The 24547-nt window shown below is 41.9% G+C and overlaps 1 protein-coding gene across 2 annotated transcripts in view; it reads left to right on the top strand.

The window, feature by feature from the left end:
* Positions 1-4175: 4175 nt before the first annotated feature.
* ITGB1 (integrin subunit beta 1) overlaps positions 4176-24547 on the top strand; it is a 47653-nt gene continuing 27281 nt past the window's right edge. For both annotated transcript variants that reach the window (XM_075746521.1, XM_075746520.1), the window contains exon 1: positions 4176-4442. In XM_075746521.1, the coding sequence (XP_075602636.1) occupies positions 4191-4442 (252 nt within the window). In that variant the 5' untranslated portion in view covers positions 4176-4190. The remainder of the gene's footprint in view (positions 4443-24547) is intronic.

Raw genomic sequence — 24547 nt, 5'->3', positions numbered from 1 at the left:
CTCCAGTGTAAACGTACCACTCCATATAATGGGCATATTGTAGGTGGCTGACTAGCTGCCAGGTTTGCTCGCCGCCTGCCTCCAGAGAAGTGTTCCTCATTGTTCATGAGCAGAAGAGACAAATAGAGGCTGTTATCGAAAGCAATTACCACAACCATTTAGCACTACCATTTCCTGTACTGAGTGACCCTATCTTCTAATAATACTTTCTGTATTAATCTTGCATCCATGTCTACCATCTCCTTCATCCTCTACACTGGAAGGCACAGCCCAGTGTTGACAGGCTGCCAGTGAGTCCTCAGCACTCGCTGTGCCCCTCCACGACTGCACAGCCGCTGCTGAAATAAAACAGCGGCGGCAGCTGCTGCTGCTCTGCTCCAAGGCCACGCCAGGAGAACCCGGTGCTCCCGCGGCCGGCGCAGCCCAGGTGGCCGCAGCCTGGTGCGGTCCCAGGAGACCTGCCTGCTGTTTCTGGCTCCATTGCTGACCTTGGGAAAATGGCTTTGGCTTGCTGTTTTCTCTCCCACCCTTTACCTGTCTTTTTTATTTAGACTATGATTTTTCATCTCAGGTTTTCGATTTGGTTTACTTTTGTTTGGAAAGAAAAAATCTTAGGAGCATTCTGAAGAGGCAGGGGAAGAAAAGAAGAGAAGGAGAAAGTACGTACTGTGCTATCAGTAATAAAGCGTGTTGGGAAAGAGAAGCAGTACAGATAAATTAACACTCCCTGAGGCAGAGGTGGGTGAGATATCTCGTACAGTATGAAGAAGGGGAGAAGACCTGTGTTACTGGGTGGTGAGATTACGAAACTGCCCAGTGGGGTGCTCTGACGGGAGGCACTCGGGGGCTAACGTGCAAACCATGGCACTCCTCACTGTGGCCCCAGTTGCAAAGTCTCTCCCTTTAAACCCTTTACAAGCTTCAGGAGTGGAGGAGGAGATGCTGGGGAAGAGGGTGACAGCCCCCTGGGTGTGTGGGCTTTAGTAACTCAGAGCTCAGTGCCTGGGCAGTACGTGCAGCCACTGGGAAACTGCAGCCAAGGAAATACCCTGATAACCGGGCAGGAGCTGCTGCAGCTTCTCCTACCAACCACCTCCTGCTTCCCAGGAGACAGCAGTCCCCAAGGCACGCGAATGGCCGCTCTCCCCTGAGGTACCAGCCAGGCACTGGGAGGGATCGCAGCACAGCTGTCTGGCACGGGGATGCTCATTGCCAGTCCTCGAGCTGCAGCTGGGCACCCCTCCCTTACACAGTTGGCCTCTTTACACGTGCAACACTGGGCACACCAAATCCTGGTTTGGGATCCCTGGGTGTTTCTGTAAAAGTCATAATAAAACCTGTATCTGCAAGGCAAGCTGTAGCTACAGATTGATTCCTCCACCACACAACATGGTCATGCTGATAATATATATTTATATTATATATACAAAATGGATCACTGACAGTAGGCCAAAGATTCTCAGATTGTGACCCACACACCTCTGGTGCTCCACCAACCACTTCTCTGCTACTGGGGCCCTTTTTTTGCCAATGGCTTAGATTAAAAGACAGTTGGACAAAATGAAAATATCTTTTTTAATGGGTTGTTAAAGCAAAACCCTAGTAGGTAACACCATGTAACTAAATCAGCTGCATCTACTAAGTAATATAATTTGCCAAATATACTGTAAATACTTAAAAAGCAATAACTAAAATACTAAAATATTTCTTTTTCTGATTACTTAAATGTGATTTTTTCAATAATATGATATGCAAATAATCATAAAACAAAGTATTTTACTATTTCTGCTAATATCTCTGCAAATATCACTTTGCCAGCTGTCCTGGGATGGTATATTTTACCGCACAGAAATTTATTTCTTATGTTGTTCACAGAAAATGAACATATATAAAACAAAAGGCATCATTACCAAATGACAGTCCTTACTGTCTTCTAAATATAACCCAAGTATTAAATACACATAAAAAAACAGGGAAAATGGTTGTTATTTTAATTTAATTCAGCCAATTAAAATTAAGTTAAACTAACTGAAGTATTATAATTCTGATATTTTCCAATTACTATATGGGTTTGACACATGCAAGTACTTGGAGAAAGAAGAGTTGAAAACTTATATCCAAATCTTATCAGAAAGAATGACAATCTCTCAAAATCATGGATAAAACAATAGCTAACACAAAGGCAAATACAGCCGTCAAACAACTCAGTATACATACTAAGTGAATATGCATAATTCATATCCTGTCCTCAGTGTCATGTATGTTCTGTAAGATGGAAAGATGTGTAATGGAAATTCTGTAAGATGGAAAGGACTCCCAGAAATGGTACCCAAGCCTAACAGTTTCTAGCCCCCTGCTCAAGCCAAAAAAAGCTGTCTTTTCTTGAGCCCTTCCAAGCAAAAATGTTCACTCACTCTCCAGATGTCACACATACCACAGTATGGAGATGCTACATTAAACATTTTGACATCATCTGTAATTGCATCTGCTGTCTCAGACACCTCCAGCACTTTTTTCTGACATCTTTAGTACTTCAGAAGTGTTGGAAAATAACAAACAGTGTTCATACGCATCTGTACTCTCCACAGGAGTCCAGAAAGCAGCCAAATAATTAATTCCTTTTTTTTTTTTTTCAGTCATTTGGGAGATGTTTTCCTGCCAATTTCCTATTGCAGGGCACAGTCAGCCACTGGCAACTTGACACACAAATGTCTGAGCTGAGCATTGGGTAGTACTTGAAGCACCGGTTTGTTAATCATTTTTATTTACTCCTCATAGCCCCAGCAATCTGAGGCACATTTTTGCCACTGCTTGTTTGCAGTACACCATAGCGGACTTCTGCTCACCATTTGCATATAATGGCAAAATGAGCTTTTTACCCTGCAACAAGGAAGCAGAGAAGAATACCTTGGCTAAAAGTCATTTTTCTCCCCCAGTACTTAAATTTCTTACATTTTTGGCAGATCACTATCCCTCCAGCATTTGCTTTTATTTTGCATGGCATACATTCTACCATTTTCAAACTTTGGTTTTACACCAGCTTCTTTCCCTGCTCCTGGCAGTATTAATAATATATACTGATTACCTGTTGCAACATATGGTCTCCGGCTTCCTTATCTCTGATTGTCAAAGTTATTTCTCTTCTACTTCATTTGTCCAGTGCTTGCTTTCACTGAAGCTGCTTGGAGCAGCAGTTTATCATTTCAATCTCATTTTTTTAACACCACTAAAACAGTTTTATAATTATAGTTGTACCAGCATTAAAAGCTTCTGCTAATGCAGCTGTGTTAATAGACTACATCCTAAAAAACTGCACTGCCCAAATGGAACATAGGGTTGAATCACAGGCTGTGCTTGAGTAAGACAGAAACATTGTTAATTTTTTAAAATGCAGCTAGCAACAATGCAGGGGAAAAGCGATAAAAATTATCAATTTGCGGCACCACTCATTTAGTTAATCATACCAAAATAAGAACTGACACCAGCTCCAGTGGCCACGAATCAAGGTACAGCTTTTATGACGGTGAGCTGAGTCCATAGCTTGCATTTCCCATCACTCCTTACCTCCAAAAAAGTGTCGAATGCCACATTTATAATTTTATATCTTCCAGGAACCTACTTTAATGGGCACTTAAAAGCGCTAAAGGCCGACTAGCAGCAGGCTCTGACCAAGGGACTTGGGGAGTTCCACTTTTTAGCTCGGATAGCGTATCAGCGCTATGCCAAGCTCATCGATCACTTACTGACTTCCACCGCTTTTGGAAACAGTAACATGCCCGAGGGACGGGCGGGCCCCTTCCCCAGCCACCCCTCTGCCTCCACGCCTGTCCCGGCCCCGCGTGTCCCGGGCGCGGGCGGCAGAGGCGGGAGGAACGAGGCAGCGAAGGAAAAGAAGCGCTGGAGCCGAGCAGCCTTTCGACCCCGGAGCGCCGAGGGAAAGGCCGCCAGCCGCGGGGCAGCCCCGTCCCCGCTGCCCGTCCCACGGAGGCTGCGGAGCGGGGGGACGGGCAGAGGGGCCCTAATAAAACCCCACCAAATAAGGCGCTGGCGGTCGCCAAGAAGGGAAGTGGAAGACAAGCAGGAGACGAGCCCCACCTCGAGCAGGGAGAACTCTTCCCTCTTTCCCCCCTTCCCTACCCCGCCGCGGCAGACACCGCCCCCCCGCCCGGGATTGACTGCAATGGGAAAGAATGCGTTTCCGGGGCGGGGAAAGCATAGCCAAGCACGGATCTTCCCCTCCCCCGCCGCGCCGGACTCCCCCTCAGGAGCTCGGAGGCGAGGCGGCGACGGACAGGCGGACGGGGAGCAAGGAGCGAGGCCGGGCGTCCCCGCCGCGCCCAGCCCGCTCCCGGGACGCCGGGGCAGAGGGGGAGCTTCGGGCCGGCAGGCAGGCCGGAGCGCGCCCCCTGCCAGGAGCCAGCCGCGTCGCGGCCATGGCCGAGGTAGCGGGAAGACGGGGCGGGGGTTGGAGCCAGCCGGGAGCGGCCCGAGCGGTGACCGCCCGGCCCGCGGCGCCTCGTCTCGGTTCGTCCGCCGGTATCCGGGCGGGCTCCGGTGGGTGGTGCAGGGCAGAGGACGGCGAACGCGGCTTCCCGCCGCCCGCCCGCCCGCCCGCGCGGGGAGCCGCCGGCAGCACTCGGGAGCCGCCGTCGCCCCGGGGCGCGGGTCCTTGAGCGTCCGTCCCGGGCGGAGGACGGGGCGCGTCGCCTCCCGTCGCGCCTGCCCCGGCGCCGGGGTGATGTGCTCGTCCCGGGCCGGCTCTGCGGGCGGGCGGGAAGGTGTCGGGCCTAGCCTGCGGCTTCCTGTGACGGCGGGACGGCGGCCTCGGGCCTCCCGTGCCGGTGGGGGCTAGCCAGGCCTTTGTCCGCCCGAGGCCCGGCCCTGCCCGGGCAGCGCCCGCGGCCAGGCCGCCCCGACCCTCCCCTCTCTACGAAGGTGGGAGCCTGTCCCGGTGCCCAGCTCAGAGCTGCCCTGTGCCGTGCGCGGCCTCCCGCCCGGAGGTGCCCGGGGAAGGGGCGGCACTGGGCTTGGTAAAGTTTCGGGCAGCTTCCCCGGCGGGCGTGGGAGGGCGGGCGACCCCTCAGCGCCCGGTCCCGCGGCGGCTCAGGCGGAGGGGGAAGGCTTGCCTTCCGCGGGAAGCGGGCGCCGGGGAGATGAGAGTTACAGGAATGAGGTCGTAAGGAGCGAGGCAGTGTAGGAACTTGGATTTTTGATCTGCACACGTCTGCTGAAAGTAGCTATTAAGAGCAGGGTATGTGCGCTGTTTGAATGACGGCATGATCGTAGTGCAGCCTTTTGACTGCTTGATGCGTTTAAATTTCTGCAGTTTTTGCTCTAAGCTGGCTCTGAGCCTTTATAGCGTGCTATAAGGTTGTGTCAGGGTAGAAGTGAGAATGTGAGCCCACTGTATGTGATCTGTTTCACGTGGAGATATCTGAAATAACTTATAGCAATAGGAGCGCAATGTTTTGTCTCATACTATTACTTTCCTATACCAATGGTTGGAGGGAAACATGAAGTGATAGGAAATTCTTTGAGTCACTGTTTAGTCCGTGTCAGATGGCTTTATCTTATGGAATAAGTGTCTGACTGCCTGTTAGACTCATCAGGTAGTCTTTGTGACTATTTTTCTTTATGAAAAAAAGTTGAACAGTATTCTTGGTTCTTTCTGCATTTGTCCTTAGTATAATACAACAGTCCGTTGCCAACACATGTGCACATACCTGTTGGGTGAAAATGTTGATTTTTTTCTGGTGGATTTACCATCTTGGCATGTCCTGGTCATGCCAAGACACGCAAACCTTTAGGAGTAAGGATTGTCTCCATTCATATTTGTGGAACCACTCATGGCTAGTGCTGTCTGTGTGCTTAAGCGTTGAAATGGAGCAGGACTTTTATGTACATAAAAACAGATAGTCTTTACTCCTGGCACATTAAATCATTCTGTAGGTAATGGTGGTAGGGTGAGAAAAATCAGTTTTCTGTTATGAAATGAGGTGACTTGGTAGGAGCTTTTTTTTTTAAGAAGTATTGTATTACTAGAAAGATGTAAATTAGACTAAATTAAACCAAACTTTAAAAGTAGTGAAGACATTCATTGTCCACATCCATCCCAGTGATGAAACTGATGATTCATTCTCCTGTCACAAAAAATATTACTTGCCTCTGGCAAATGATTAAGTAGCATTTTGCAAGCCTGCCTAAGGCTATATTTATAAGGGTTGCAAAAACAGTGAGCCGTTGGCAATAGGTAGGCAAGACAAGGCAAGTTTAGGATGTGAACACCTTCAACTTTTGTCCTCTTCAAAGATGTTTCAGCTGAAAGGTGCAAACCTGACAGGCATGCAGAATGAAATCTTGCCTCCACGGAAGCAAGATGAAGTTGGTAGGTTCTGTATCTGTTTGCCAGCCACATGATAAATGAACCAGACTTACTTCAAAATGAAATGTCAGCAGTTAAAAATCTGGTGTTCATGTGTGCAGCCAGGGAGCTTATTCAACTCTGTATATTCAGTCATCCGATTGGCATCACGTTCCTAGTTATGCTCACCCTTGAGAAGGACTGATTCAGAGGGATGCGAGTTTCTCTAGAATATGCATGAATTTCTGATGTGAGTGCAGAATTTTATTGTTTTGTCTTGTTGAGTTTCAAGTGACTCAACTGGTTAATCTTCTACCGCTTCCTTTGGGAAGTGATTCCCACAGCTGAAAACAAACTGTCAGGAAACTTTTCCTGCTGTTCTTTCTTCCTGATTCTATATTTCATTCCTCATAACCATCCCCCCTATACCTCTCTTGGGGTAGCTCTACTATGGTGCAGTTTTGAAAAGAGCTTGTTTGCTAAAGCAATCCCCTCAGGAAGTAGGTAACTCAGGTAGCAGAAAGGCAAGCTTGGGGAGAGAGATGCAAACACGGGGCAGACATGTGCTATGTTCTCTGTTGCCCTGAATATAATTCCCTCGCTGCCACTGGTATGAAATGCTCTTCAGTTGTCTGTAAATAGTTGTCATGCCTACCTTTCCACCCACTCTAGATTTAGTTGAGTGATGTGATGCACGCTGGGTTCTCCCAGCCCTCTGATCAGGCTGCTGCAGGCTTCCTGGCTGTCTGTGGCTCTTGGTAACAAGGCCTTCAGAAACGGTTCTGATTGTGATTGTGGCAGGACTGCTGTTAAACAGGCTGTTGAAGTACCTTCTCTTGATGGGACCCTTTTTGTAAGCCATCATCAAAAGCTGTAGTTCTTGAACAGGCTCCATCCCTGCTCGCTTTCCATCTAGTGGACAGACACACAAAGTCCCTGCTGTCACTGTCCTGCCTTTGGGCCAGGGGGCCTGGGCTTCTTCAGTGCAGACCTGCCTGTGGTGCCTGGTGCAGCCTTTGCTCAGGTCACCATTGCATGTAGAGAGTGGATGTGTGACCTGCACTACCTTCTGTTCCCTGTTAGCTGCACCCACTGTGTGGCATGGGGAGAGGGTTTTTTGGGGGAACACGTAGAGGCTGGATGGAGGTTTGCTGGCTATTGGTATACTTGACCTCCTCTTCCTCCCTGCCCCCTTCCAAATATATTTTGTACCCCTTCTGTGTGAGAGTGAGTATTAACTTCAGTTTTGTTAATTGATTACAAAAGAGGCAGTGATTTTCCTAATCAGTATTGACTGTGGCAAGCTAGCTAGCTTTAAGATTGCTCGTGCCTCCTCGCTTGGCACTTGGAAGAGAGATTGGTTAGATCCAGAAAAGAGGGAATCCAGGCTTGGCAGTAATGGAGCCTATTCTGCCCTCATTTGCTTTTCTAGAACTTAAAGTGATTTATTTATTCCAACTTTTTTTTAGGGTGGCCAATCCCCTTGGCATCTTTTTTTATTCTTAGGAGCTGCAGTCAGCCCTCTGAGAGGGAATCCTTGTTGGGAGTGCCTTATTTTTTTCTTTTATTTTATCTTCTTTTCTTTTTCTTTTTTTTTAAGCTTCTCGGCATCTATGTAAAGCAATTACATAAATTAAATAATTCTTAAAAATGTGATTAAGGCAATATGTAGTTAGATTTATTTTGGAAGTGTCATTAAAAAGTACTTGCCAGTATGTGCACTATTCCCCTATGACTAGATTTTTAAGTCATCTCTATATTCTGTGCCCTGTAGGAAATTTCCTGTCTCCCAGCAGCAGAAAACTAGGAGTTTAATCTGTGTTTTCCTACCTCTCATCTCCTGTCTGTCTTTATGTTGCATCTGTCTTTATATTGTTCATTCTACATACTGTTCCCACTTGCTCTACTCACCTTGCTTTGAAGGCTTTTAATAGTAGTTGCGTTCTCATTAGAAGTTTTAACATCGCTGGTTAGATGACTCGAGATTTTTCAGGCTTTTGTTCTGGGGGGGGTGTGTGTGTGGGGGTGTTTTTTTATACAAACAGGCGCATCTCAAGTCTTTACAGGAAAATGAAATTTTGGTGTAGGGAAGAGTTAGCTGTTGCTTCTGAAGAGGATGTTTGTTTGTTTTTCAATAGGGAGTGTCACAGAATCATAAACAAATGAATGGATGAACAAATTCTGTGGCTCTGTCTCTTGGACAGACACTGGCAGTACCTCAGTCTGATTTAAGGCTTTTTGTGTCAAAAAATTGAAATTTGGCAGTTAGTTCTAATGCTGAATAATGTTGTCATTTATGGTGGCCGATACCATCTCCTTTTTTCTGTGTAGTTTTTCCTTGCTCTGTGTTGCTCTGTTCCGTTGTGCATTCTGTTGCCAGCTTTCTGAGGAGGGTGATGTTACTTGCCATGCAGTAACTACAGTGGACCACAATACTGACCGGTATCTGTCAGTTTTCATGGTTATGGAGTTTCTCGGGTGGCCTACAAAGTCATTTTTGTGTTTACCCACAAATGGGAAGACAAATTCTACTTTTTTCTTTTTTTTTAATATTTTTTATTTCGTTCTTCATAGGTGTGGCCCAGTAACCTAAACTGTTAAAACCATAAGTCAGGATAAATTTATGACAAGACTTGTCTCTAAACTTTTGTCTCTTCTACCATGTGAATTGGTAGTATAAGGACCAGTAAAAAGTATATACGGCTTCATTGTAAGAAACTGTTGTGTGCTTTAGCTGTGTTAATAACAGGCTGTATGAGTTTCTAGCCCAATTTAAGACATGTATAGGCTTGCCAAATAGCTTGTATTGAGAATGTCATGCAGAGAAAATGAATATTCTGACTTCTGTGAGTGAAAAAAGAGACACTGAGCACTAAATAGTACAGTTGTCTTTTTCAGTACTAAGGGTGCTCTCTTTAGCAGAATGTTGTTACTAAACATCCTCTGTTTTTGTAATAATCACCTTCTTTTCTATTCTTAGACTTATCGGAGTGGTTAGTGGGCTTCCTAGGCTATCGTATTCTCCCATTAACAGATTGAAGATGTTCATGGAGATGGTAAAGTCACTAGTACAGAATTTGCACATAACCAAGCACATGGTAGGGAAAGTGGCCCGACAACAATAATATTAATGTTTTCTTTTGAGAAAGGTAATAGGATTCCTCCCTCACCTGTAATCCTCTTCTGGGTGTCACTGAATAAAGGTTCTTTAATATATTAGACTGATATTTTTGTCTATATCTTTCTCAATTTCCCTCTACAGTCAGATGCAAAAAGGGTTGTGAAATATACTTTCTGTCTTAAAAACAGTTTCATGTGCTTTCTTGCTTTTCCAACAGCAGCAGCAAAATATCATTAGTATTCTTGTGGGTTTTGCTAGAGGAGGAAGATTTGAGTAACAAAAATGAGGCTGGAATCTTAACTTTGTTATTGCTAGTAAGAGCTAAAAAGATACTGGTGGTTTCTCACCATCCTTTTCATTCTTTTCTTTCTCCCACAGAGAAACAACTTCTGTATTTTTGATAAATTAATGCAGTTCTTACGTTCCACCAACAAATCATTACTTTTCTGTTTATAGTTGTTTCCACTAAACTCCTAATTTGTAAGACCATGTTTAAAATGCTCATAAATGATAACATATACAATATCTAGTGCCAGTATTTTCTCCTAAAAGAATCAGCATAATATTTGCAGCTCACTTATTTCTTACTTGTGTTCTGTACAAGATCACTTATGTTTAACTTCGTCCTAGAGTTACCTTAGCTTAGTTTTAACTTCTGCTTTTGGTATGTTCTAGTGTATAAGCAGGTAAGAGAGCCATTGTTTGTATGACTTTTTACTGTATTAAACTATAAATTTCTGTGCAGTATACGTACTATATACAAGTACTCATATGTAGTTAATTTTCTGTGATGGTTATTAACAAATAAATTTTTTACCTTTAGAGCTGTGCAAGTAAAGGCACTTTTGATGTGGAAGCTGAACGGAAAAAGCGAAAGCTTTCGTCTTCTCTCGTCCTTTGTGGTAGAATGAAAAACAATAATTATATATTGGGCTGAACTGAAACACTGAACCTACCCTCATGTGAAGATGACTGATTTGTGGTTATTTAAAAGAGAAGAAAAATAATTGTATTAGATTAATTTAGAAAGAGTCAGTATTTCACTTAGGAAATGGTGATAGTGTGAGTCAAAAGTAATATCTTGCATATTAATGTGTACTTCATCCCTGTGGTCGTGGTTTTGAAAAACAAACCCAAGACTGGGATGTCTGGTTTAGCATAACCTTGACCTTGAAGTATGTATTGAGATAAGGATGCGGGGGCTGTTCTCTTTTGCAAAGGGAAAGGAGGATAAGCTGTCTAGGATTTGTTAATTTTCTTTGGTGGAATTGTAGTTTAGTGTATCTTAATGCCGTGCTAACCTCGGGCATTGGCACCAAGAGTCATGTCTTTCTCTTGTGCAGCTAGCTACTCTACGAAGCTGTTTGATCTGTTCTCGGCAGCTCTGTGCCTGTGTAGGCTGGCAGGACCCACGGGGAGTGATCTGTGGCCTTGTGCTGCCATAAAGCAGAAGATCACAGGTTGCTCTGCCAGTGAGTTGTGGAGTAACCCGAGCGTCAGGAGCATATCGGGGACTGTAGGAGGTTATTTGAAGGACCTGGCGTTCTAATAGCTTGGCTAGCATCCTCTGCAGATTCAATTGCTCAAGCATTAAATTGGGCAACATGCGAGCTCTGCCTAGACCCACAGCAGTCTGGTTTTCCAAATCCTAGGTAAAAGGGGTTTGTGTGAAGATGAGTACAGCTAAAAGGAAAGCCTATTTCTGAAGTGGAGATAAATACAAAAGAATGTAATCTTTTTGATGTTATATAAAAAGTACTCTCCCAGGAATCAAAAGATGACATGTTTTAGTAGTTGGTTAAATGGGGATTAAATTTTGCACCAGGATGACTTCTCATATTATTACCGCATCTTTGATAGTGGAGTGGCTGAAGACTTTGTGCTTATCCAGTCAGTGAGTGAAATACTCCCTCTTCTGATAATAGAAAGGAGAAACAAGGAAATCTTTGCTAGCATCACCCACAAGATTGACTAGGGTAAGCAAGGTTGATTATGTGCTGCTGGTGTGTTCTGGCTGGGTTTTTTTCTCATTAGAGTGATGTTTTATTTTCTTGTGTATTAGGAAATTAGTTTTGGTGGGCAGAGGATAAAGTCAGGAATTACCTTCTCTTGAGGTTCTTTAGTGTTTTTGCAAGGTCGTATTTTGTATGTGTTAATGTGCTCGATTTCTGGTGCTAGCTAAAGATCGTCCCAATGCTGAAAGGAGTACTGTAGCCCATCTGCATAAAATACAAGGACTGACTGTTTTTTGCACTATCAATCTGCTAATTTTGTGTCATGATAGATTAAAATTCTGTCTTTCAGTTGTGCATGAATGTAAGCTATATGCATTTCCAAAACATCGGTCAGTGTAATGTTTTTAGGAGACAACATTTGTCCTTTGCTTTTGCTGTACAGATAAAAATAGGGAATATTTTTTTTGGTGCTGTTTTTGTCATTTTGATGCCAATGCAAATTTGTGTGAGAAATTAGTGTTCAAGAATTTCAGTGTAATTTTTCCTGGGTGTGGACTTGAGCATAAAAAAAGAAACAGCAAATTTCCTTTTTCAGAAGAACGTACTATACATATCAGCTATAGGCTGTTTTAAATGCATCATAAATTGATAAACACTAGTAAACACTTTTTTCTTTGTATGTTACATCCCTCCACTACAGATGTCCTTTACGTAACTTTTCAAAGGCTAGGCTAAAATGTTACATAGCCGTGTTGCCAATATCACCAGTTTCAGTGAAAAATTCAACTTTAGCATTAAAGGGTAACTATAGTCTCTAAGATTGCTGCCAGCATTTTTATCACTGCCAGCTGACCAATTTGGTCAGTGTTTCAATAGTAATAAAAAAGCTTGCACAGATACTGGCTCTTTTTGGTGCATAATTCACAATGTAGTTTCACTTTCTAAATGAATAATGTCTGTATTTAATATGATTAACATTTGCTTGTAGCTGGAAGCAATTTTAATACCGTCTGCAGAGTTTTTTAAAGGAAAAAAAGGTCACACATTAGCCATAACTCAAAACTCTGCAGTAGACAAGTGGTTTTCAAGTTTACCTGAATTTCATATTTCAGAAAAAATGTTGCAGTGGCCCTTGAACCATGAGTTCAACTAAAAATGTGTTTTATTTTCGTAGGAATGTGGCTCTGCAGTGATTTATGCCAATATAGGTGTTAACCATCCCTCCTGCCTGTAGCTGTACAGTCTTGCCATCTTCCTTGCATCAGCAGTGGAAGTCATAAGTCTGTACAGTAAGTCATTGAAGTAGCTGATGGGGTTGAAAAATAGCTTGGCAAAAAATTAATTTTCAGCTAGATCAGCTGTTTTAACAGAGTGACCGCATGAGTTATGAGTGACATGCTTCAGACCAAGAAGAGGAACAGGAAAATGTGCAGCTCATAGCAAGAGGAGTGTGGGACTGTGGTAGTCCAGAAATAGGTTCCACAGCAGCTTGTGCCAACTTGATAGAATCTCTTCATGCATGCTTCAGTGCTCTTCTGACTTAAGTAGTCCATCTGAGCTTACTAGATCAGGTGAGAAGTAACTCAGCAAGGAGTTAGTGTTCAGCTTGTTCCACTACCTCAGTTAAGAGGTGAGTATCGGCCACAGTTGGCACCAGATAGATGAAGGTGCAAAGTGGGGAATTTTAGGGCCCAGAGAAGTTGAGCTGTCTCCATTTAGTAATGGCAAACTGATAGATCTGCTTGGCTACTTTGAGAAACCTCATCTTTTATTATCTTTTGCAGTCCTCTTGGAAGCAGCCTGTGGACTCCAGGCTTAAAATCCTGCTCTGGAAAGCAGGAGAAGTATATTAATAGGCAGGTTGTTCAGGCAAGTACTGCTTTTTATAAAGTACTTTACTGTTTTAAAGAAAAGGAGGAAAAAAAACTCTTTTAATATTAAAGTAATTTTTTTCCTGAGATTGGTGAGCTTTTTGCAAGTGTTCAAACTTCTGGACTAAAATCTAGATGAAGTCCTGTGTTTGTTTCATTGCATGCTTATACCTAGTCAGTTATCACTGTCATTGAATTAATAGCCATCATTAGTTATATATATATATAAATTTTACATGCGTATGTTACATATAAATATATATAGAATTAAATATATATTTGAAAAATCTGATAGATACATACAGATTTATAAGGCTGTATGTAGTTCTGTGGGATGACCAGGTTTTTATTATTTCTGCATGTTCTCTTTTCTGACCACTTACCCAATGTTGAAAGTATGCTGAGAATGAGAGTTGTTTCAGTACAAGTCTCATTCAAAATTGTGTTAGAATAGTGAATCTTTTAAAAAAACCCACCAACACGCAAAAACCCTAAACCACAAAAAAACTTGCAATTAAATATTTGGATACTATATATAACCATTATTCTATGTACTTACCATTCAAATCCTGAATTAAAAAAAAACCAAAAACAAACAAAAAACCCAATAAAAACCAAACAACAAAACACACCACCAGCAAGAAGAAAGAAAAAACTTCAGTGTTTTATTCTTTGCTTGTCTTATTTTTTTTTTGGCCAACTAATTTATTTTCATAACCTATTGGAAAAAATAAAATCAGAATAGTTCCCTAAACTGGCTGTGTTACAGAGCATTCATAAGGAATTCACCCAAGGCCAGCAGAGAAGGAAGGTGGGCCCGTGACAGCCTGGATTTAGGCTGGTTTAGCAGCACTCAGAGTTTGGTGTAATTTCTGGGGTTAGTCAGTCTGATGGCCACCTGCCACTTTATAGAAGTTGTTTCCTCAGCACTCCTCTGTCCATTTGGAGGTCTGGTTCGGTTCGCTGAAGCTTACAGAAAGCAGGTTTTGATGCAGAGGGGAAATAGGTGAGTCAAATTATTGCTCTGCAAGCCCAGCAAGCGGAGCTGGCTTGGGATGGTGATGGTGGAGTCCACGAGTGGGACCACAGGGACAGAGGTTGCTTTTTTGGAGGTGGGGATGCTGTAGCATGGGTGTTCCTTTCAGCAGCAGTTAGCTTTCATCTTGGTTTTGGTTGCTGAAATGGTACCCTGAATGTTAATGATAGCTACTGGTGGGTGAACATTGCCATGTAACGACAGAGTTTCCGCTGACTTTGCCCTTTGCGGTGTGCCAGCTTCTGGCTTCCTGCAGCAATAGCCAGCAAGACGTTTGCAACCGTTTTCTCTTAAAGAAATAGAAGAGTGAGACGTTGTACTAACTGAAATTCTCTAGCTTTTTACTTAAGAATGTACATGCCTCTGTTCTGCTTTTTTCTTTAAAAAAAAAAGCTTGGATTAAAGTCAGTTTAGTCAGACATTGTGACGGTCGTGGATATTACTAAGGCAGTGCAGCCTCGGTAGCATGAGTTACAGTCAGCTGTGCAAGAACTATATTTATATGTTCAACTAAACTTTTCATTTCCCCCTGTGCGGATGAATGTGAGGTTTAAGTTGCGCAAAATTAAATAGTCTCTTTATGGGAGTAGTAAGTGGTGCAGAGTGTGTGGGAATTTAATACTACCACAAGGAACAGACACCCATGTTTTCTGCTAGAATGGCTTAAATCATTATGCAGCATTCCTAATTGTAGTCTGTCTGAGATGGAAATGCTAAACTTAGCCAAGAAGTCCTGTAGACTAGCAAGACCTATGTAAACAAGCTAAATAATCAATTCACACTCTCCTATGCCAAAAAGGTATGTCACATTTAAAGCAAGAGGAGAAATTAAATTATTATGTCAAAAATGACTGATGGGTCTAAAAGCATTTGAGAAGTGATGAAACAGATTTCTTTTTTCTCTGTTTTAATCACAGTTGTGTAAAGGGGAGCTTGTAATAATGAAACCCCCAAAATACTTGTTATTGAAAAATGCCTACTGATAACAGCGAGATTGGGTGCAGTGAGAATTCTTACAAATTTGTGGAGACAGTGTGCTTTGAGTCATTAAGGCTGTGATGGACTTGAACTACTGGAAACTTCTGTTGGCAAGAGTATGGAAAACAAGTATTTTTGAAAGTGACGGTTTTAAGGGGGGGGAAAATTGGTGTTTTGGTTCTTAACACTTACATGTGCTCATTATATAGAATCATAGAATGGTTTGGGTTGGAAGGGACCTCAAAGATCATCTAGTTCCAACCCCCCTGCTATGGGCAGGGACACCCTCGGCTAGACCACGTTGCCCAATATATTTATCCTTGGAGAGGAAGCTTTCAAGGTTTGCATGTATAGAAGCTGCTGTAGGTACAGCATATTGTAGTTTCAACCACAGTATCAGTATCTGTGGCGTTGCTGTGTTAGCTGTTTAGCCGTAGAGAGATGCCATCTTTGTGGCGTGCTTGCATGCTAGCATAAGCAGCGTATGAATAGGTTTTATCATTTTGTTCTTGCTTAAAATTCAAGGAGATTCATAATGTCCTTGTTGGAATCCCAGCTTTTTGTGGGCAGGATGCACCGACATGGGATTTCTTAGTGAAAGAGAGGAGTGCAGGTGTGTGGTGGTGGGGTGTTCTTATTCCATACTTTAGTAAGCACAATAGTTTGAGAGGTGTAGAGTAGCAAGAAGTAGTTACAAACTGGCTTTTTGGGAAAAGATGCAAATGTTTTAGTCGAAACTAGGTATAAGCCATAGGTAATAAACAGTAAAAGCATTTTGCTGATGTTTTAATTAGATGTAACTGCAGGCCTCTGCCTGCTTTGCTTGAGAATATGCAGTTGTATTTTTCTCCTAATTTAATGTTGAACATTAAACACAATACACCTGTTTGTTAGTCTAGTTTTCCAAACTACAGTTGTCAGTTTACCATACAAATTGCAGTCTGTGGATAATTGCCCGGCAAAAATATCTAAATAAACTTATGTGGAAAAAAAAATACTCGCATGAGAAAGAGCACCTCACTTGGCTCTTAAACTGTTTCCTATATGTGGTGATCATACACAGGTTCTTCATATGGGCTGTGTTGAAAGGCAAGTAGTACTTCAAGCATCAAGATGCTTTACAAAGCAATTCCTAAACTGTGGAATCTTGGCTTCAAATTATAATTCAACAGGTCAAGAAAACATTATACAAATAGTGTCTTTGTCTGCATTAGGACCAAGCTAGGGACAAGTATGGTTAATAGAGCAAAGTGTTCTTAAATTAAGAATTATTGGTGTTATGGTAGTACTAAGGAGGTCTAGTCATCAATTACAAACCTACTTTGCATGATGGTATGTACATATACTATTTGAAAAAAGGTCCTTACTTCAAAAGTGGTGCTGACTAACCAATCTTAGTTCTGCCCACACCGTAGCACTCTCCAAAAGGCATTAGAACAAAGGGAAGAGATCAAGGTTGCACTTGGGGTTTACTGACTTAAGGTGAAGGCTGTCAGTTGCAGCTTCTTCACGTTGTCCCTGAGCATCTTTTCTCATTCTTTTACTGTCACTGTTGTCAGCATGAAATCTGGACTTGTATGACTTCTTAAATAGAAATATGTTACGGAAAGACAAATTGAGTAAGTAGTAAGCACCAGTATTCTTTACAATTTACTATGCAACTTGTTTTTGCTTGTGATGAGTACTATTTTGATTTGCAGCCGTTTGCAGGAGTTTGTCATTAAGTGAAATTATCAATGGATTTTGCTAATGAAAACATGTATAGAAATGCAGTGCTATGAAATAAAACATGGTATGCAATCTATCCTGCCTAAATAGGTTTGCTATGTGCCGTAGAAGTCTAAATTGAGTAGGTCTCTCCTTGCTTACCAGAAGCTCCCTGGCTGCCTTTAGTTGCTTATTGGAGGATAAGTATTCACTTCAACTTCCAAGTCCATAGAGAAGTCCATGTAGTTCATACTGGTGAGGTCTGCAGTTAGAGAGGGATTTCAGCTCTGTGCACTAGTCAGAGTAGTCAAACATGATACAGGTTTGCAGTCAAGGCTCTCTTCTGTGCCTGAGTGTGAACATATATTGGTTTCCTTTCACTTTCCTATGGGTTAGGGCATTTGGTGAGAAAGAAGTAAAGCTCATACTCCGAATCATGGTCCCAAGACTCTTTGCTCTTATCCATTGACAATGTGCTGTAAAATCTGTATATGTATATTACAGGGAACGGGATCTGGAACCTCATGTCTGTCTTCTACCTCCCGCCATCTGAGTGCTTCAGGAGATAAACAAGACTCAAAACTCTGTCATTTCCTTTTCTGTCTCCGTGCCTTTCGTTCTTGGTTGCATAGCAGCTTTGGTTTAATAAGAGCGGTAGAGAATGCTCTTGCTAGTATATCCTGTAGGCTGATAGAGCATTCCCAGGAAATGTAAATTCAAACTCTTTGGGGCCAAGGAGAGACGGGAGCCCAGTTATCTTACTTCTTGGGTATGCCTCAGTGCTGTAAAATAGCTAGGAACCATTATCACCCTTTGTCATGTGAACTGTATCACAACTGGATCTACCACATTTTATCTTAAGGTGGAGAGATGTCAAATGTCAGAAAACTTTATCATCTGCAGTTGTTCTGAAATCAGTACCTCTTTTTTCTGATTATAGAGGAAATGTATGTGTTCCGTCAAGAAAAATCTCCATCCTCACCCCCCTCCCTGCAGCCAGGCACCTAACTTGGGCGGATTTGTTTCCACTCAGTAATTCAAATCAAGACCAAAAAACACTTTTCAGAAAAATACCTAATTGCTTTTTGTTCCACTATTTAGAACTGTCAGTCAGTTGAGGGCTCCTGTGAAATCTAGGACAAATATCAATAAATTCTATATAAAAGGAATAGTATGGTCAAACCATGAGAGTGCTTGTGAAGTTACCTGTTCTGTATTGAAGCAGCTGTGCCCTATATACACTAATAAACACCCTGTACTCTGGGGACACAAGCCAATACCATGAACAGCCTTTGAGATCTGTTCTCATGAGCTGTGGGCTCAGCCTGCTGGTACTTGTACATGAACATTTTCATCTATTCGGCTGAAGAGGTAATGTGATGCAGGTGCCCATGCTGGGTTTTCAGTAGTGGTTTCAGGCCCGCAGGTCTGTTTTAGAACCTAACACTTACTGATTTTTCCCATTTAATTAAATCCTTTTTGGTGAATTTTAAGTGACTTGATCTCTTGAGAATTTTTTTTAGAGCTGTAAGTATGAATAAACTATGGGTAGCAATGCACTATAACTTGAGAGTCTTAGCAAACCAATTGTGTTACCATAGATGTTTGTTCGCCTTACTAAGCATAGGAGTGGGGCATAGTAGTTTCCATGCAGATTCTGCAGAATTGCGATATGTTTCCCTGTGGTTCTGTGTATTCTCTTTTTTTTTTTTTTTTTAGACTCCCAACCCTGCAGGGGGATCTTCTGAACTAACCAGTGACATACATTAATTGTGGCATACCAGAGGAGCTGGTCTCCCTAACCTAAGCAGAAAATTAGTTTCCTGTAGATTTTAACCCTTTGTAATTAAAATTTAAGTCCTAACTGGTTTATTATATATTATTTTAACATACGCTGCACCACTAAAACAGAGTGGTTATGGAAGTGCTTATCGTGAGTATTTGGTGACTATGGTGGTTTTATTCCGTTAGCTTAGAGATAATAACTGACAGAGAGGAGTGAAGTCCAATGTGAAATACTGATGATCGTTTTATCCTGTAGCATGTCGGTAGCTGAAGTGGTTATGCCTTAAAGTTTTTTCAGGACACGCTTTGAGTAAGTAGTCTTGCTGTGATAAATTTTTAGTGTAAAAGCTATTTCAGTGCTAAAGAATTTCTTATTTTGCACATTAATCTGGGTTAATGTCCCATTCTTTCCATATTACTGCAAGCAGTTCCAAACCTGCTCTGTTAATGTCTGTGAAGTTGCTGGGGGAGAAAGAACATCATAGTCTTGATAAGCCATGCTGTTGGTAGGCTGGTAGATAGATAGGCTGTTGAAGGCAGGCCTACTTCTAGCATTTCAATTTGGATTGAGGTGCTGCAAAGTCCTGCTCTTAGGACTGCAGTTTTGTTGTCAGTCTTGACTGTTTCCATCAAACTCAGTCCCCCAGAATGGGGATACTCCACTAGCTCATCTCTGATGGTGCAAGATCGGGAACTGGGCCTCTCTGTGAACGGCAGCCATCACAGGGCTGGTCCACATCCAGGGAACACGTAGTTTTGCAGGGTGAGTTAAGATTTTGGTTCTTTGATTAAAATTTCTTGCTTTTCAACCATCAGTGTTTACCCCAAATCTCCACTTCATGAAGAAGACTGCATCATGTAGTTTCTTGATCTGGTGGTCCTGGAATTTACTGTGCAAGCAGAGTATACCAGCTAAAAATCAGTATTACAGTAACATTTACAGTGATTAAGTAAATAAGATAGCTGTTAAGGTCACAAATGAAGAATTACCTATTTCAGATTCATGGGAAAATCTACACTACAGACTTGGAAGTTTTAATCAAAAATAACTCCTTGGCGTGAAACACTTCAATTTCTGTACTTGTGCCTTTCTGAGCAATATACCTTTCTCAAGACGGAGCAGCAGGATGCCATTTTACCACTTTCTTTTATAGTGAATTGCTGCTTTGCAGTGAATTGTTGTATGAGCAGGCATGCTCAGAGATCTCAGTGTTGTGGTGTGTCAAGCCAAATTGGGGGTTGTAATTAAGCACGTCTGTCATGGGAGTTTGGGCCATCAGGAATGCTGACAGAGGTGTGGGTCACTGCTAGAGGTGTCTGTAATTGCTGTCCCGTGTTTGGTTTCTCCAGTTAAGAAAATCACTTTGTCTTTTTTTCCTCTGTTTTTTCAGAAATGTGAATGGCATTCTTCTTGCCAGTCCATAAAATTCACGCTGAAAAGCATAGCCCTCACTAAAGCCAGCAAACCTTTTGGCGTGAGGGAGGAAGGAACTTTTTTAGCAGAGTAGCCATCAAGTCCTGAAACAGGCGTCTCCAGAGACTATTTAATTCTGCTTATTTTAGAAACACATCTCTTCCTGCTCTTTTTATAACCAGAGCCTTGATGACTGGGGGTGGGGGCTGACTGTGTGACCACTGTGGTCCAGCATACAGCCACGCGCTGTGGCTAAGAAACAGTATGCTTTGCTTTTTTCCCTCCAGTTCTCTTTTTCTCCATCTTGCCACCTCTGCCATGCTAGAACAAGCATTTTTGTACCCAGATGACTGAAACTAGCCACTTTCTTTGCTGAATTAGTGTTTCAGAGAGATGTTTTCCTTGCTCCAGCACTCCTCAGTGGCTGCACTAATGCTAGCACTGGTGGGAAAGGAAAACAGTAAGAAGAATCAACCAGGAGGTTGATTAACAAGGGTGAATAATCAACAAGGAGGATGGGGCAGCTCTCTTAAGTGACTTTCCATCCTTACACTAGATGAACTGGCTGTAAACATAATCGAAGCTCTAGGAGGAATCAATTCCACACAGCATTTCTGAATCAAGCTTTAAACCCGTGAAAATGCAGCTGATGCAAAGAGGCATCAGTCTGCAGGAAGCGTGAATGTTAGTCCAGAAGTGTGAGCTGTTTATTCATTTCTAGGTTTATAAGTGTAATTAGAGTGGCGTGTGTGGATATGAATAAGTAGACTGTCTGGTTATTGCCTCAAAAAGGTGGCTTCTGCACAACTGATTCCACTTTTACTGTATATTTAAATGTTTCCCCTGTGGTCCGAAGCGTAGTTATGTATTTCAATAGAATGCTTTGCAGCGAGGCACGCTTCAGTACGCAATAGAGGCAGATGCCTTGTAGTGTTTTCTTTTGCTTGGCATTGGCTTGGCGGTTGCCAGCGTACTGGGTCAGATGAGGAGCTGCTCAGCTGAGTGGAACAGTACTGTGGTGGCCCAACGCCTTGTTGTTAGCATTGCCTTAATATAAACTGTGGCCTGTGTCAGGTGAGGTGAGTGCTGAGCTGAAGAGTGGTGAGAACAGAGCAGCATAGCCATCAATATCTGTTTTCAAAGGAATTAATATTTCTGTAACTCTTACCCTTTTTTTCTTGATCCCATTTGCCCAGTTAATATTCTGCACAGATGCTATTGCTGTTCTAATAAATAAATTTTAAAAGCTGCACAAGATTTTAGGGCTGTGGAGTAGTAAACTTGATTTCTAAATATCTTGATGATTAGCAGAATACAAAGGTGCTACATACTTAATTTGCAAATTCAAAATTAGTCTCACTATGGAGAATTAATCCTTCCTTTTTCCTGTTGTCACTTAATGAGCTTCTCATTTCAAATTAGAAGCTCCACAGATTTCTGTCAAAGCTGGTTTTATAAAAAAAAAAAATTCTCTTCAAGCACTACTTTTTGTAGAGACAGTTAGCAAAGAAAACTTGGAAAGCAGCGGGTTCAAACATTCAAGGTTATGTCCATGTTTGTCATAAAATATTTAACAAATATAGACTACGGTTCACAAATGTGCAGAAGTAATTTTAAAATCAGTTTTTCAACAGCACACCATTTGCAGCCTTTTAAAAAGGATCCAGCTGGTGATACAGCTGTTAGAGATTTCAGTTCTTGGTAAGCTTACCCTTTGTAAGCTTTGAGCTGCCTTTTGGGGGGGGGTGGTGGTGGGGAATTACGTTTTCAAGGATTCTGGGATATTTTTCAAGGATTTAATTAAAAAGAGGAGAACAAGTATAAGAGAAAATATGTAAATGTTGTGCAAAAAAAAAAAATCATTTATTTCTTGTACCAATGGGTTCTTTTCTGTTCCTGTCATCTGTGGTTGAATACTGACACAGGGTTTAGTTCCAGTTCCACCAACGATTTGCAAAGGCTTCCTTTGGCTGTCCTCCGTACTTAGGCGTTACTTGTTTTGGTTTAGTCTCTTAATAGAAAAATCTGCAACAGGACAATCCACAGTGCTAACCAGTGACTTGCAGGAGAATGTACTTGACACTGTTGTGACCAGGCTGCTGCAGTGGTTAGGAGGAGGTTTGGAGGCTGAGGATGTGCATCGCTTTGCTTGTGTTAAAGAACAATCAGAATTTAATCCAAATTAGCAAATCTTCACTCAAATTTTTCCAAGCCTCAGCAGATGGAAAAGCCATTAAGCAGTGGAGGTAAAGGAAGCGAGCTAGTGTGTGTCGGAGGGCAGACAGCTTGCTTTAGGAGAGGCATTGCCTCAGCCATATATGGAAGAGGACGTTTTCCTTGTTAACTTTACGGGGAATCTGTGCCCAGAACTACATTCATCACGCGGATGCATTTCCACAGGAACGTTTCTCTTCCAAATGGTCTTAGTCATAGTTTTAGCACTGTGTCACATCTTTGCTGACTTATTTATATAGTCTGCATGGGCTTGCTGTGCATCTGCTGCTAGTCTGCCCTAAAAAGGTGAACTGTTTATAATCTTCTCATTTTGGCTAACAGAAAAGACAGTACTAAACTGATGCCAGCAGCTTAGGTTTTTTTATTACTGAAAAGCCCACCCCTTTCTGGCCTGTACTTACAGCAAAACTTCTTCTAGAGTAACAAAATATCCCTTCATTTGTGGGAAGTAAAGTTTATTATACACAGAACATGCCTACCATAAAACCAGAAAAGAAGGAACCTAAAAGTTGAGCAACCTGGCAAGGCTTTGCCATCTAGACTCCTAGTCCAATAGGTACGCTCATACACCTTGTAACCACTCGCTTTCTCTAACCTTATTTCATCCCTTCGTCTGTCTTCCACCTGCTTGCATTTGTTGGGTCACAGTTGCCCTCTGATCAAGGTTCGTGGTTGTGCGGGTTTGATTTAGGTGGTTGCTTACAGAGGGGACTTAGAGTGTTCATGAAAGAGTTTTTGAGAATGAAGGACTGATCACCTCTGCAGCAATGGGCAGAGGGAAAAATCTGAGTTAGATATCTGCCATAAGTAATGCTGAAAAGTTAAATAAGGTATAATTCACAGTTCAATTTTTCTTTTTTTTTTAATCAGTAATTTCTTATATGCAGATGCATAATATCTAGCAAAGTCATTCCACAACAAATTCTCTTAATTCTCCTATGTCTAAACTCCCTCCTCAGCCCTCTGGCTACAGCATCCACTGAAGAGAAGAGTGGGCCAAAATTATTTGTCAGAAAAATGTGAACCGTCTAATACTGTTGTTGGATACAATTTGTTAGCAAAAGGTTGGCTTCTGTTTGAAACCTTCTCCACCAGATTTTAGAGCAGCTATCCCTTCTTCATTAGGTCTGGCTGGATGTGCAAAATAACGGTTATGAATGACCCTAAATCAGTGGGGGAAAACCAAAGTTCAACTGCTGTGCTTAGTTAAGCATTGCTCACTTTGCTGCTGCTAATTTATATGAATAATAGTACATCTTCTAGAAGATGACAGGTTCATTTTAAAAGACTCTGCCAAATTCACTTTTCCTTGGCTATATTGCAAGATATTTTTTAGAACAAAAGGATATTAACAGTATTGATGTTTCCAGGATGACTGGAAAGGCTTTAATTAGCAATAACATTTTAGGATGACCAAGGAAATTGGCAGCCAGGGTTCAAGTTCTCAGAATTCTTATAATGAATAAAAGAGAAATGGAATTTAAAATAGTACCAAAATTTCAAAAATGTGACAACAGAGCCTGGCTGACCAACTGCTATTAGAGTAGAAGAAAATTTAGAAAAAAATGGTCTATTTGAAACTTGTTTTTAGAATGTAGTCCTAATTCTGGAGTACTAAGTGAAGTCTCACCACTAATTAGAGAAAATGACAAGTCAATAACCCTAAATTGTGGTTTATAGGCATTCAAATCTTGTCTCATAAAACATAAATTGTATAGTTTGTATGTATTTTTTTCTGCCAGGCTTTCATTAAGATTTATAGCACTGAAAAAAAGGGTACAGCCTTTTTCTTTAATAAGGATGGTACCCATTAATTCTCTGTTGTCTAAAGAAGAAAAAAAGGGGCTGAGTTTATGTCAAGGATGCTTTATGTTACATATTGTGAGAAGAAATTTCTCATTTGGAGTATAAGGTACAAAGTTAGGCTGTAAAATGCCTGTTGAAGATTCTGGGGAAAATATTTTGGAAAGGGCCTTGAAGTTTATCTTAAAACAGAGACTTGAATAGAGAAGTTCCATTTCTGTCTTGTATTTCTGTGGTATCTTTAGAAGTCTTTGGTAATATTCAGAACAGAAATATTCTTT

Source organism: Balearica regulorum, chromosome 2, assembly GCF_011004875.1.
Source record: "Balearica regulorum gibbericeps isolate bBalReg1 chromosome 2, bBalReg1.pri, whole genome shotgun sequence".
Lineage (NCBI taxonomy): Eukaryota > Metazoa > Chordata > Aves > Gruiformes > Gruidae > Balearica > Balearica regulorum.
Note: the sequence above shows the minus strand (reverse complement) of the source record. Positions and strands in the feature narration are given on the sequence as shown.